At 32.9% G+C, this 16,352-nt stretch overlaps 1 protein-coding gene across 1 annotated transcript; it reads right to left on the reverse strand.

Annotated features, from left to right (window-relative positions):
- Nucleotides 11,577–16,080, reverse strand: LOC109710373 (la-related protein 1A-like). Its single transcript, XM_020232893.1, has 5 exons — nucleotides 15,600–16,080; nucleotides 14,925–15,096; nucleotides 14,236–14,326; nucleotides 13,334–13,414; nucleotides 11,577–12,624 (listed from the first exon to the last, which is right to left on the reverse strand). Exons 1-5 carry the CDS (start codon nucleotides 16,078–16,080, stop codon nucleotides 12,547–12,549), a joined length of 903 nt encoding a protein of 300 aa, XP_020088482.1. The 3' UTR covers nucleotides 11,577–12,546.

Consider the following 16,352-nt stretch of genomic DNA (forward strand, 5'->3'; position numbering starts at 1 on the left):
TTTTATTTTTCTCTTTTTATTATCCATTTCACTAATTTTTTTCGTTAAATCAGTGACAAAGTTAAAATTAAAAAGTACTAAAGTGAGAAAGTGTGAAACCAAGGTAGGGTATCTGAAGTTTTTTGTATATAATTTAACAAAATATTAACAGAGGAGCCGATGAAAAGAGAAAAAGGAAACCACAAGATGCTAAANAATACCTTATAGTTCAAAGTGTATCAAGTTAATACCATACGGTTTTATTTTTTTTTATATAATTTAACGAAATATTAACAGAGGAAAAAAATTAGTGACAAAGTTAAAACTAAAGAGTACTAAAGTAAATATTCAATAAAACAAGGTAGGGTATCTGAAGTTTTTTGTATATAATTTAACAAAATATTAACAGAGGAGCCGATGAAAAGAGAAAAAGGAAACCACAAGATGCTAAATTGATGCACTTTAAACCAAATGGTACAAAAGTGAGAAAATGCGAAATCACCGGATACTAAATTGATACACTTTAAACTATAGAGTACTAAAGTAAAAAAATACGAAACGATAGGGGTGGTATTTGAAGTTTTCCCTATATTCTAATCCCTAATTATTATTCAAGGCATATTCCAAAGTCACATTTATACTTTTCCACATTTGCTCCATCTCTTATAAGACCAAATAAAAATTCTGAGTGTGTATAAATGAGTATTTGTGTAAACTGTGGACCACCACATCAGCTGTGGACCATTTATGGCAATTTACCTTCTAGATTGTTCGTCAGACTGACTTATCTGTTTGGATGAAAGTGGAGAAAGAAGAAGTTGTTTTCGATCGTAAATGGCTACTTTATCTGTTTTATTCGCCGTACACATAATAAAGATATAATCGAAACTCCAGTTATCCAACGTAGCATAACTAATTTCGATCGCGGGTCCATCTTAGACCTAAGTCAATTACGACTTAAAAAATAAAGAAAAAATAAAAAATAATATAATTGGTAATGCTAGCTAAATTTAAATGTATTTGATTAATTTAGTTTACATGCTTAAAATGTGATAAAAATTGGTAAGTTAAGTTTTAAAATCTCTTTCGTTTAGTTTGCACATTTAAATATGATGAAAATTGATTAGTTGAATATTAATATTTATTTTGCTCCATGATTTTATTATTGCATTATTATAATTTATGTATAAAAAATAAGTTAGTTGTTTTAGATTATATTTTTTAATTATATAGGGATGTAATTTTTTTTATTATATTAGTTTACATGCTTAAAATGTGATGGGAATTAGTAAGTTGAGTTTTAAAATCTCTTTTGTTGAGTTTGCACATTTTAAATATGATGAAAATTGATTAGTTGAATATTAATATTTATTTTGCTCCATGATTTTATTATTACATTATTATAATTTATGTATAAAAAAAATTAACTTAGTTGTTTTAAATTATATTTTTTAATTATATAGAAATGTAATTTTTTTATTATATAATAATTTATTATTTATCAAGTGATTTATAATTTTTTATATTATTCATTTCTTGCCAAATACATATCAAAATTAGAAAAGCTTTGCTTTCATAGCTACAAAACAAACAACGGGGAGAAAATAATTTTGTTCTAAACTTTTTTTCAACCAAAAATTCATTTTTTGTAAACAAATAAACTCTAAAAATGTGTTTGTTTCACTAAAAATGGAGAGCGTATAAATTGGTTCTCCACCATAAATGATTGTTCGGTTTACCGTAACATCACCTTCAGTTAAAACTTGAACTCTTCAAAATATCGTAATTGGCTTTGGTTCATCCTAAACCGAAATCAATTACGAGAAAGTAGAGTGAGATAAAAATAATAAAATATTAATGATAAAAAATTTTAGTTTTTATGTCATTTACTTCCTATCGAACAAATATCAGAATCAGAAGCTTTAGTTCCACAGCTACAGCAACAAAATATGAAAGAGAAATAATTTTTATCAGAACACTAATTCATCCGAAAGTCGACTTCAACCTGAACTTTACTTTTGATAAAACAAAGATGTCCTATTATTGTCGCCACTTTTTTTTTTTTAAAGAAAAAGATTATTGAATTTGAAAAAAATTTTCTAGATGTGAATAGCATACATATAGGACAAATAACTTTACACGCTATAAAAATTAGAAGGTGTGAGAACCAAACTCTGAAACTATATGGGTGATACCTTTTATATATGGACAAACTTCAAATACCTTGTGGTTTCATTTTTTTTCACTTTAGTACCCTATGATTTAAAGTGTATCAAGTTAGTACCCTGTGGTTTTGCATTTTTTCACTTTAGTACTTTGTGGTTTAAAATGTATCAAGTTAGTACCCTGTGAGTTTCGCCCATTATCACTTTAGTACTATGTGGTTTCACACTTTATCACTTTAGTATCCTGTGATTTGAAAACCACATGGTACTAACTTGATACAAAAATTAAAACCACAGAATACTAACTTGATATACTTTAAACCACAGAGTACAAAAGTGATAAAGTGAGAAACCACAGGGTACTAACTTGATACACTTTAAACCACAGGGTACTAAAATAAAAAAAAGTGCAAAACCATAAGGAGAGTTTTTGAAGTTTTTCCTTTATATATTATTTATAAGTTGAAGTTTCATTTCTCTATTGAAAAATTTTGGCTAAAAATTCTAACATTGCTGGTGAACATAGATATTTGAATAGTAGGGGTTCTTGCTTCTTTTTTCTTTTTTCTTTTTTTTTTCTTTTTTCTTTTTTTTTCTGAGTTTGTCCATAGATTCCTAACCCTGAGACACGATTATAAACCCAATATAAACACTACCTAAAAAGTCAGGGGTACATATCTGAAATTTTCATAAAATTCACTTCAAAGTTCAAAAATTTGACCACTTATATAACTGGTTAGGGCTACTATACTGAGTGTAGACCCTTTTGTACTTATAAATTTTTAACCGTTGAATAAAAAGATGCGCGATTAAGATTATAGTAATTTATGGTTAGGAGAATAAAAGCCTCCTAGAGTTGAGTGGACGATTAGTTGAATAATATGATCTAACGAATAGAAATGATCTAACGAGTAGAAATGATCAAAGAGCTAGATTTAACGGTCAAAAACTAATGAGTACAAAGAGATCTATTCTCAAGAGTATAGTAGCGGGAATCTATATAACTACTTTAAATTCAAAAACAACGGTTGCTGGATTTGAATACTTAAGTAATATTTAATTTTTATGCCCGAGTTATATTTAATTTGGTTCGACAGATCGTCCGTTCCAATTCTTTAAAAGGCTAGTGACATTTTTGTTCATCAAACTATGAAGCGCATGACACTTTAGCTCTCAAACTTTAATTAATTATATTTTTTTAGTTCAAACTATGAGACGTGATAATTTTGGTTCTTAAATTTTCTGAATTGTAATTGTATCTTACTTGATAATATAAAGAGTAGTTACGATGTTACAGCACTTCAATATTAGAAAATTTTCAATACTTATTTTTTAAAAAAATTGGTTGTGAGATTTGATTGCGACAATTCAGACCAAACTATCACAGGCCTTATAATTCGAGTCAGAAATTACAACAAATTAAAGTTTAAAAATTAAAATGTCACACGCGTGATAGTTTGAGAACCAAAAGTATAATTTACCCTTATTTAAACATTGCTCTAAAGTAGTGGAAGCAGGGCCTAAATTAGCTTATTGTGCTAAGAGCAATAAAAAATACTTATTATACTTAACCTATATCATGATCAACTGAATAAGTTATTATTTAATATTTTTATTGTGTGTATATATAGTTGCAATATTATTGTCCACCTTTGTAGCACACAAACTTTAGTCAAACATTTTCACCCACTTTGTTTACTAGTATGTGAATGTTGACAATATGATACAGCAAAACACATTAATAGAGAATTTTAGAAAATTATATGTTGTTATACAAATGAATCACCTAATATTTTTTTTAATGATAATTGAAAGAATTATATTAGATAATTATATGATACCCATTATTTTTTTTGATTGATACATTTTTTAACTTCTATATTTTTATTTGAGTTTTTTCACTTAATTAAGTTAAAACTTTTTTAAAAAATTTAAAGCTCACATAGTTATTAGCAGGATTTATTTACTATAAAGTAATTAAAGTTGTTAAATTTGATAAAATTATCACTCAATTCGCTAAAATTCTCAATTTAGTTGGTTAAAATTATTGAATTTTAAAAATCGAATGTTAAGATGACCTAAATAAAAAAAAAAAAAATTTATAGTTGAGGGGGCTATTCCCAAATAATCCCATAGTAAAGCCTACAGGGCACCCTCCCCAGTTAAATTTACTAATTAAGCTCATAAAAAAAATATATACTTACTAATTAATGCATCATATATATAATAACTTACTTAATAATTAACTAACTAATTAATCATTTAACTTATTAAATTAATAAATATTTAATTAATTAGCTAAGTAAATAATTAATTATTTTATTTATGTGCTCATCCACTAAGTAATATTCATATTAATTAAATAAGTAATATTTTGACTAATATAATCTAATTAATTAAGTAATTATCATATTAATTAATTAATATACAATTATTTTTTAATCAATTAGCTAATTAATGTGCTTTTCTACTATCTTGCACCATACCATAATTAAATAATTAATTATCTTAATAAATTGTTATTTTACTAATTATTTAATGTTTGTTAACTAGATAAAATATTGTTGGTTTAAAATTCTAATTACTTCTAATTTGTTTGGGATTGCGGAGATTGGGTTACATGAGGTAAGAAAGTACGATAGAAAAATATCATGTTTGTTTCTGTACATAATATTACGTTCCGCATATTGCGATTAGTCGGTTATAATATATTTTCTGCGGTCCCATCGGAGAACATAAAAGCATATTCCTATAGTTTTTTTTATAACCCCATTTTATCTAACAGCGTAAAATAGAACTCAATACCAAAGCTTTACTGTATTAGCCAAACCATCCAAACATTCTTTTTCAAACACAAAATTAGTTTAGTTTTTATTTATCCCATAAATTGTATCTATATTAGAAATTAGAAATAAGGTAAAAACGCATAAAACTTACTTCCATTGTGAACCATTTTGAATCAGCTGTGCAACATTTCGAAATTTTGATTTAACTATCCAATCGTTCAATTTGTTTGATCAGAGTCGGTCAACGATATTTTAACTTTAAAATTTAAGCGAATTACTTTAATAAATTTATAATTGCAAGAATTATAAGAAATATACTAATTAAATTTATAAAAATTAACAACATCATTTAAATTTCAAAGTCAAAGCGCCGTTGACTAATTCAAATAAAACAAGTTGAAAGGTTGGCTAACAAACTTAAAATTTTAAAAAGTTAGGTAGTCGATTCAAATAATTCGTTAGTCAAATAAGTGCTATATATTTTTAAGTAAAAATAAATAAATAAATATATATAATTTTTCTGGACCAAATGATGATACCTATAAGGGTGCGTTTGGTTCTGAGTTATCCTGTCAGAATTACTGTATTTGGTTCATCCGCTATATAATGTAGCATTACAAATCGAGCAGGATTATACCGAAAATATTAACGAGAGGGGGTCGTGTATCTTGGATTACTGAAAATCGGTAATACTATAAATTATGTAAAATAACAATTTTACCCTCCAACACTCCCAAACCCAATTAACAGCATTGTTTTAATCTCTCTCTCACGCGCTCCCCTCGCTCTCGCACGCCGCTATCTTGCTCTCTCTCTCTCGCACGCTGCTCTGTCTCTCTCTCTATCTCTTTCTCTCTCTCTCTCTCTCTCACGTCTTTTTTTTTTTTTTTTTTNAAATGTTAGAAAAAATTTCATATATTTTTGTGCTCTAATTAATCATTAATCATGTGTTAGTCTAAAAATAAAAAAGCCTAGTTTAATTTGTTGTGTGCAAATGATAATTTTTTATTTAATTTATTATCATTTAATTTTAATTTTAGTTTTTTATTTATATTTTCTCTCGTCAATTAATATTCAAATGACCACAACAAGGGTAATTTTAAAAAAAAAACTATACTTTTATGTCAGTATACTAAATTTTATAGACTGAACGAAACGTAATAATGATATAAACACTGCAATCTAATATTATATTACTGTATTAAACCAAACGTGCTAATGCAGCATCAATAGTAATCTCACGCAAAAATCTAAGATACCTGAATATGTCGAGATGCTCTTTAATATTACATAATTCGAACCAAACGCACTCTAAAAATTGTATGCAAAATGTGGGAAATAGAAACGTTATAGTTTCCAGCTGTTTGCAAACAAAAAAGGCAACGTCGCGACTTTTAAAGCAGTGTAAACGGGACTACGGCATAATAGATTCTCTTATTATTCTTTGATTTGACCACCACTTAACTTTGCTTAATGGATAATGTACCGGGAATTTTAAAGCATAATATTTAAGTAGGATTATGATGCAAGTAATTTGTTTAATATCTTTGTGATTTAACCCGTTAATTATGATTAGTAGATAGATATTGAGTGAGCAAACCAATCACATTGTCTTTGTCAAGTAAAATGAGATAAGCCCAAGTACGGTTTTACGCGGTAGGTGTGGTTGGTGATTTGGATGCGAACAGGCCACGTGGACAAATATCTTGGTAGGTTTCAACCATATAATAATAAAATAAAATAATTTGAATTTGAATATATATCTTTGGGGAAACTCCTAAAACCCAATCCAACCTCCCGTGGTTTCGTACTTTTTTATTTAAGTACCTTATGATTTAAAGTGTATCAAATTAATACTCTGTAGTTTCGCACTTTGTCACTTTAGTACCTTGTAATTTAAAATGTATCAAGTTAGTACTCTGTAGTTTATTTTTGTATTAAGTTAGTATCCTGTAGTTTTATTTTTATATCAAATTAGTACCCTGTGATTTTTAAACTATATGGTACCAAAGTGAGAAAGTGCGAAACCACAGGGTACCAACTTAATACACTTTAAACCACAGAGTGCTAAAGTGAAAAAGTGCAAAACCACAGAATACTAATTAACTTGATACACTTTAAACCACATGGTATTAAAGTGAGAAAAAGTGAAACCATAAAGTAGGTATTTGAAGTTTTCTCTATATAAGATATATAATTATTACGATTAGTGCCTCTCCAGCTAATAACTTAGAATGTGTTTTCTTATATCGAAATTGGACACAGAATTCGTGGATTTGTGTAACTCGAGATGTGTGAGACAGTCGTCACGCAATCGTCACGCACGAAGTCGAGTTTCGCAGAATGGATAAAACTCGCCGGCTTTTATTTATGAGATGGAGACCAGTGTTACCGAATATATAGAGTTGGAGCCGAGGGCGAAGGAAAAGCAAGCAAGCAAGCATAGGCCTCCTATTATCAAAATAAAGATATTTAATAACAATCTTATTTGGAATCACAATTTTTTGGTATTATTAAAAATAAGAATTTAGTCTTTGCTGCTTAAAAGATCTCGACATGTATAATTAGTAGAATAAATATATTTGAGACTAAAAAATAATATAGGTTTCTAAATATTCGATCACATTTCAAGAGTGATTCTTATGTAAATTAAATTGTCACGCTCCGGATTACACGTTCCACGGGCACGCCGACAAATCCGCCGTATACAAAGGAATTTTTTCTGTATACGAAGCGACAACTGTATCTGTAAACCAAATAATACCACAAACAGTAATATAGAGCTGCTAGAGTAAACAGAAGCTAAACAAACGGAGATCCATATACATAGCTCAAAAATCAAAATACAGAGCTACTCGCACTGGCGAGTTAAGTATACTATGTACATGAACTCAAAATAAAACATCTACCTGCAGTAGGGTACCTTTAGCTCGGCACGTCGGATAGTGCTCTAGCTCGTGACGCCATTGCCTCGATCCTGATCTGCGATAGCAGCAGCCGATGACAATGGCTCTGCAAAAATAATGTGTAACAATAGGGCGTGAGAACTACTGTAAAAACAGGTAGTCCTCAGTGGGTGCCGCCCTAAACAACATCGGTCCACCCACTAAGTCTACAGAAGGGAGCCAGGATAATAGTAAATATAGGAATAAAATCTACCGTTATGAATCACTACACTATCATGCTCTACACTAACCAACTGTATGAAATGTCAAATCTGACCCAATCCAATCGGGACTGTAAGCATACCCGTCCCTGCCCAGTTGTGACTATCCAGCTACCTCCACACTATTAGTTTGTGGAGAGCAAGTCCAACCGGTATGAGCGACACCAACGCGAAAGTACAGCGCCCGTCTCCGGAGTGGCACTCGTGGGAGCTACCAAACCGAGTATGCAGCGTATCTCTGTCGAGCTCAATCAGGCTCTCAAAAGCCAAAGTCCAGTAACCAACTCAAACTGGTCTAACAACCAACAGGTAACGTGCCCTCGGCACAATTCGACGCCAAAAAGGCGATATGGGTCCACCGTCAACCCCGACGGCACCCAACAGTCCGGAATAGCCTGAACGCTACTGTAAAAATATAATCGGCATCCCGGCACGAGTGTAACTGAAAGCTAAACTATCTGGAATACTCACTATGAGGATACTGTTACAGTATGAAATAATACAACGGCCCCTAGGGCTAAATCAGGTAGTTTAAATATATGACGATCATATTCGCGAGTTTTCTCCTAAGTTTTATCCAAGTCCAACATGTATATATATATATTCAAAGATAATAACTCAGCTCCAATTCAGATTATTAACCATACTAAATCAATGAACCGAGCAATTGCGCCACACAAGATAATTCCACAATTACATGTTGACTATATAGGCACTTAGGAGTAAACCAATGATTAACGCACCTTAATTGCAAATCCCCGACGGTGAAGAAGGTCACCGGAGTCCCTGTCAAGCTCGGCGCAGCTCCCCGAACCAGCGACAACACGCTCCACGGGTCTAAACATAGAAACCCATAATAAGCATCAATTCTGCCCAAAACAGCAGCAGCAGAAAGAAATAGGGATACGACCTAGCAAACCTTCACCAAATACAGCAAATAAGGGCTTCGTGGATTCCTCTCGAAGTCCTGAATCCAACGAACCAAGTCCTGTCGAAATCCGACGTTCCTACGCCGAGTACGAGCTGAAACACTGACGGTCGACGCTGAAAATCAGTAAAATCAGCATGCGAGCTCAAAACCGTGCGTTCAAGTAATCCAAGAAGGAAAGTTAGGTACCCACATCGACAGCAAATCCAGCGCCGGTGCGACATCGAGGACGGCGAAAACGCACCCTCGCCCGGCCTCCATGTGACGCTACGGCAACAAACGTATGCTCAAACGGCTCCGCGATGCGACGTCGGCGACGAACGCTCCACCCAAGCTTCTCCTCCTCGCGTATGGCTCCAGAGACAGAGAGGGAGGAAATTTTAATTAAGGAGGCATGTACAACCCCCTAATTAGATAAGCATGAAATACATGCATGGAGGCACGTGGCATTATATATATATATATATATATATATATATANAATAAAATATTCAAACATCCGAGCATTAGCCTTATCTCATACCCAAAAATTAATTTGAATGTTCATTCCAAAACATTTGTTCGCGATATTCATTTACACTAGTATAAAATAAAACAACACATTTGGTCTCCAACTCATTTTAATTTTTAAAATAAGATAAATTATCACATAAATAAAATATGTTATCCTACCAAATGCTGCATGTCTTTTTATTTTTAGGCCTTATTTGAATGTCGAAATAATTTATCCAATAATTATTTATACAATACAAAAATTTTCTTACATAATTGAAAGGCACGAGTTTGATTGTTGCTCTTTAAAAAAAAAATTTAAAAATTTTGATTTAGTAGGATAACATATTTTATTTATCATATTTTGAAAAAAAAGAGGAAAAATTTTAATGGCCGAATATGCTATTCTATTGAAGACATTTAACACATTCCTAACTTTCAATCACAAATCTTTACACGGAATAAAATATCATCGAATAGCTTACACCGACATGCAAATATATACGCATCCAAACTAAGCTTTAGCATCTATCAACTTTACAAAAAGATAAAAGAAAAAAAATTAAAAAAGAAGCGCCTAAGACCTAACTAAATTTTTGGGCCTAATCCTAACGAGTCAATTGAAGTTTTAAAAACACAACATAAGAAAATACTTTGCTTCCATCAATTTTTTTAAATCCCATGAATTTAAGCTTAGATTATTTGTCACAAATCCAACTTTAGGACCCCTTTTTAGATATCGAAATAAGTTATACAATAAAAACTTATTCGCAATAAGATTTTCCTATGTGACTAAAAAGTAAAGAATTTAAATTTTGCCCCTTCAGAGGTCTAAATTTTTATAATTTATTAAACAGCGTACTTCACTTACAATGAACAAATAATTTAAAGACGAATTCAAAGAAATATGCCGAACAAAATATCCATGCATCCAAAGAGAGAGTCTATATTGCGACTCGCATAACAAAAAGCTTTGAAACAAAAATAACGATGCATGGTCGACTATCAAAAATTAATTGTTTATATAATAAATTTCAAATTTTAAAACTACCGACGACAAATAAACAAGCCAAAATTTAACCGAATTAGGCTTCGTTTGGAATTGCGGCGAGATTGCGTTACGTACCGTGAGAGAAAGTACGTTGAAAAAATACCCTGTTTGTTTCGTACGAAATATTACGTTTCGCATATCGCGATGAGTCGGTTACGATATATACTCTGCGGTTCCACCGAAGAACGCAGAAGCATATCCCTATATGTTTTTTCCTCAACTCCATTTTATCTAATAACGTTTGGTAGACCTCAATACCAAACTAAACCTTAGTAGAATCTGACTTAAAAATTTTCTCATCACATTTTCGCATTTCAAAGCATTTTTAATTAACAGGAAAGACTATTGCAAAACCTTGCAGCGAAATAACATGATCAAAACCCAGGAAAAGAGAGAACTTGAGACAGAAAACTTCAAATAAAACCCGTGGTTTTGCACTTTTTTATTTTAGTACGCTGTGGTTTAAAGTGTATCTAGTTAGAATCATGTGGTTTCACACTTTCTCACTTTAGTACCCTGTAATTTCAAGTGTATCAAGTTAGTATTTTGTGGTTTTATTTTTGTACCAAGTTAATACCCTGTAATTTTATTTTTGTATCAAGTTAGTACCCTGTGATTTTATTTTTCTCCGAATAAAATATTAAACCACAGGGTACTTAAGTGAGAAAGTGCGAAACCACAGGGTACTAACTTGATGCACTGTAAACCACAGGGTACTAAAGTAAGAAAGTGCGAAACCATAGAGTACTAACTTGATACACTTTAAACCATAGGGTACAAAAGTGAAAAAAAGTGAAACCACAAGAGGGGTTTTTGAAGTTTTCCCAACTTGAGAATACTCTCAAAAAGTTGAAACTCTCTGATTATTATAATCTTTTTTCCTATAAAAAGAAGCTAATATTTTTTGGAAGTAAGTTTTTTTAAATATATTATGGTAGTAAGTTTTTTAAAATATTTTAAATATATTTAAGTAAGTTTTTTTAAAAAGAAGCTAATATATTTGGGGACAGAGAGGCAGATCAGATTCATCGAATTTTGGTTAATTTACATCAACGAATGAATAGTGATCAATCAATCTATCAATATTCAAATTAGCTCAATAAATAACATCACCCAAAAATTTAGCAGCATCAGCAAAACAACTCTAAAGAGGACAAATCCTGAATAGAGAAGCCGAAAAGCGCAGATAAAGCCATGTGAAAAAGAAGTAATCTGGTAAGATACAAGTTAACTTGAGACTCAATAAAACGATTACCTGGCCTTGCTATCCAAACAAGTCAGTCAAAATAATAGCAACTAATCATATATATATATATATATATATATATATATATATATATATATATCAAAAATGGCCAAAAATTTTTCACACAACTCCCCCTCTAATGTTCTCTCCACCCAATGCAGTGGATTAGAGAACAGAGAAATAATAATTCTAAGATCAAACCCTACGACTCGGACTCATAAAAACGCTATACTATAATGTTCCTGACATAACATCTAGTTCGCTAGACGACTACAAGTCATTCTAGATTAGTTTTTAAATTTAAATTTGTAAATGTTCTCTCCACTCAATGCAGTGGATTAGAGAACAGAGAAATAATAATGCTAAGGTGAACCCTGCGACACGACTCTTCGCATGACGCTACGGTATAATGTTCCTGACAAAACATCTAACTCGCTAGAAGACCCTTCAACAACTAAAAGTCATTTTAGATTAGTTTTTAAATTTAAATTTGTAAGCAGCACCGCCTTAACCTTTCGCTTTGGTTATTCGCATACTTATGTATGTTCGAAGTGGATAAAGCTAAGGGGGTGCTGATCAAAAGTAAACTAAAAACCGACTATATATGCACTAAAATGACTTATAGTAGTAGGGAACACTTGTATACCTAATATTTACTCGTGTTTGTCTCTTTTTTCAATTATCCAGAAAAAAAAGAAGAAAAATAGATATTTACTGCACAGTTTCTTCGCATTTATTGACCAGGAGCAGGTATTGCCTGGTCCGGAGGGTCGTGGACAACAACACTCTTACGCATCTTGTCCTCCTGCAGCTGTAAAAACATTATTGATCAATCACTAAAATATGCCAATCATAGAAAAAATCACAGAACCAATCACTCCAAAAAAAGGGTTAATTTCATTTATGTCCCTGCAAACATAGTAAATAGCAAATATATCCCTATAAAATTCAACTTTTATATGTTGTCCCTGCAAAAGTCCTGATGTTTTCAAATATCTCTGCCGTTAAAATCCGTTAGAAAAGTAAGTTAACCATAGGTTAAATGCTTAGCCCTAGTTAGTTTTTGATATTTTTATCCCTTTATATTATACTAGTATGGCTTTTGGAGGAATATATTTGTGATGACAAAATTGAAAATATAAACAGTTCTCTAATGTAACAATCAGAAGGACATATTTGAAAACATTAGGACTTTCGTAGGGACAACATATGAAAGTTGAATTTTGTAGGGATATACTTGTCATTTTGCTGGGACATGTATGAAATTAACCCAAAAAAAAAAAAAAAAGCCAATTGTTACTCTTAGGGTCTATGGAATACTCAAATTGCAGAAGTATAGGAGAAGAATAAGCTTAGTGGATTAAGGCATAAATTTGTTTCTTCTGTAAACGTAAAGACATAGATTGTCACTAAATAGGTTAACAGGATGAAGTTCTCCACGAAAGATAAATGCAAATCCTGTCGCACTGTACTAATTTAATGAAACAACCGGACAAGAAAAATAGATACTTGTCACTTACCTGGATCTCAACATGATTCGAGGTCACTAGCGCTTCCCGTAAGAGCTGGAACACATCTAAATTTTTCGTCAACTGTTTAACCTGTAATACACATGAAGCAAAATGTATTCCATCATAAATTACCTGTTTATGTTAGCTTTAGATATGACATAAAGCTTGCTAAAATAATCTATATATATCTACCTTAATATTGAATATCTTTATTAAGTTCAGAAGGATTGCAATTAAGATAAACTGGGTATTCAATAAGCGGTGCTCGGAAAGACAGGTTGGGAAGCAAAAGCACCCAAATCTAAGATTAAGAACATTCTGAATTTTTTTCAGACATGCCTAGGGATTGAATTCACTTATACATAATAGCGCCCCCAATCACTGCTTAGTAATTATAAATAAGTTATCTTAGTTTGCCACTTCCCTTAAGTGCAAGTTAGTTTTCTTGGTTATTGACACAGGACATTGGCTTTATTAACTTTAAAAAAAAAAGGAGAATTATTAACTTGCAAACTGTTAATGCACAGTGATAAAATAATGTTTCTAGCCACTTGTAGTCACAACTTTGGAATTTGTGGGTAAATCAAAAAAGTTTGAAATTGGCACAAAATCAAATGAATTTGGCATTCAGGAATGATTCATCAATAAACAGTTAGAAAAACTGTAGAAATACAGAAAATATGTAAAAGTAATCAACAGGATGTTTCTTTTAATCTACATAATATAATGAACAGTTCCTGTGGCAACGGGTGACTCGTAAGATTCTTGGAGTCTTGACTTATTTGAGTAATGGATAGATGAAGTATCACGTAGTCCTTTTACCATGTAATTTGAGAAATACTTCGCCAACAATAGATCCTACAATTATTCATAAAATTTCAAAAAAGTGCAAAGATGTTCAACGAACTTACTTTCCGGAATTCTGCAATTTCTCTCACGGTTACCCATCCTTCACTATCCATTATTGACTTCAAGTACCAATCGTCGACCAAGTTTTCATCACTAAACATAAACAGAAAAGCATCCGCGATCAAAAGGAGTTAACAATTAGAAGCTAAAGGAAACCAAGAGATGGCTAAATACAAACATAATTTGTGAAATTTGACCTTGATTTCAATTTCCTACCCATACAATTAGATTTAGTCTCCGAAGTTTTCCTGCATAACATTAAACTTTTTTGCTATCTATTATCTAAAAAGTAGACTTTAACATGACAGTGAAACATTGGAATAATAACTATATAGGGAGCCAACTCACGGAAAGGTGGTCACCGTCCATCACTACATAAATATTCATGCATTGAATGTGATGAACGGTTGTGATTAGACCATCTGTTCATGCTCCCCAAGTAACTTCTTTCTAGACATTGCATTGCTAAATTTGAAGCATGAAGAAGCGAAATCGAAGCCTGGATCAAACTTCAGGGATTAAATTGCGTAAAATGAAACTTTGAGGATGAAACTAAAGTCAAGTCATGCTTCAGAGAATAATTTTATAAAAAACTCTACGGTAAATTGAAATGTGGATCAAACTTCAGGGACTACATTTGTAAGTAAACCCCCAAAAGAACTAAGGTTAAGTGGAATCTGCAAGAACTAACCTGAAGTAATACTCTACTTGACGGCGCAGCTTTCTGAGTAGTTCTGGGTGATCAACGATCTCAACTTTGCCGTCAATAACAATCACATACTTTTGAACTGGCTCGGAATTAACTGGAGTCGGCGGAGTTTCGAGGTTATTTATAGGAAAGTTGTTACTATAACCACTTGCTTCTGTAAAGTAAACAGCACCATAGTCACAAGTTCAGGATTTTAAATCGAAAAGAACTGATAAATTCTAAATGTAGCAAACAACTCGCAATTTAAAAAGAAGAAGTAATTCAGATAGTAAAATATAATTATTGAAACATCAAAATACACAAAAAACAGAGTTTCCTGCATAATTATGTTATTTAATTCTGTGTTCGACGGAGCATAGAAAAGTAAAAGACGCAATGAATGATTTCTTTCGGCTATAAATACTCACAAACTTACTAAATATTTGGAATAATGCGTAGAGTATTCAAAGCTTCCCGTTGTTTCCTTCGAATATTCATGGACCAGCAAATAAATAACTCATGATTTCCCAAGAAAACAAAACGATATTGTTTTGTAACTACAATCAAAACCTAATGCAACAGAATCTTTTTATCTCTCAAGATGTTAGATGCAAAATAAAACAAAAGAACAGAAATAAGAGAGGAAACAGAGCGATCGCTAATTAAAATTTTACTCACCTGGATTGAAGGGAGCGCCAAAGGGATCCAAAGGCGGGAAGGGCGCGGCAAAGTTGGCGCCGAAAGGAGGAATCCGGTGGCGGTGATCGAACATCAGCGGGGGCGCGGGGAGGCTGAAGTGGGGCCCGAACGGCACGGGCGGGGGCAACCTGTGCCCTAGGGCGAACGCGTGCGGCAGCGGCGGGGGCGGCGGCGGCGGCGGCNCCCGATTGAGCGGGGAGAAGTAGCCGCCGCCGCCGCCGCCGCCGCCGCCGTAGCCATTGCTTGCGAATCCGCTGTAGGGGTCGAAGAAGGGGCCGGCGCAGGGAACCCTCCAGTGTGGCGGCAGCGGCGGCGGAGAGCGACCGTCGAACCTTGGGCGGCGCGCGTGGCCGGAGAGCAACTGCTGCGCCGGGCGCCGCGGCGGCGACGTGGCCATCTCATGCGCCGGAGCCACGGCGGTGGAGGAGGCGGCGGCGGCGGGGGTAGTCGGCGTCGACATAGCTCCCGGAAGACCAAAGAAACCCTAGTAGACGAAACGAAAACCCCAGAAACCCTAACCAAGGCTCAGAAAAACCCTAGGAAGCCCTATAAGACACTAGAAACCCTAACCAAGTCTCGTGAGGAGAACGACGGAGGGGAACGAGAAGAGAAAGAGAGAGAGAGAGAGAGAGATAGAGAGAGGGATTATTCGATTTTTTTTGTATAAAAAAATTTGAGATAAGATTTTATTTAAAAATAAATTGATGAATAATAATGCGTATTTATGAAGAG

This window comes from Ananas comosus, linkage group 5, assembly GCF_001540865.1.
Source record: "Ananas comosus cultivar F153 linkage group 5, ASM154086v1, whole genome shotgun sequence".
NCBI classification, from domain to species: Eukaryota; Viridiplantae; Streptophyta; class Magnoliopsida; order Poales; family Bromeliaceae; genus Ananas; species Ananas comosus.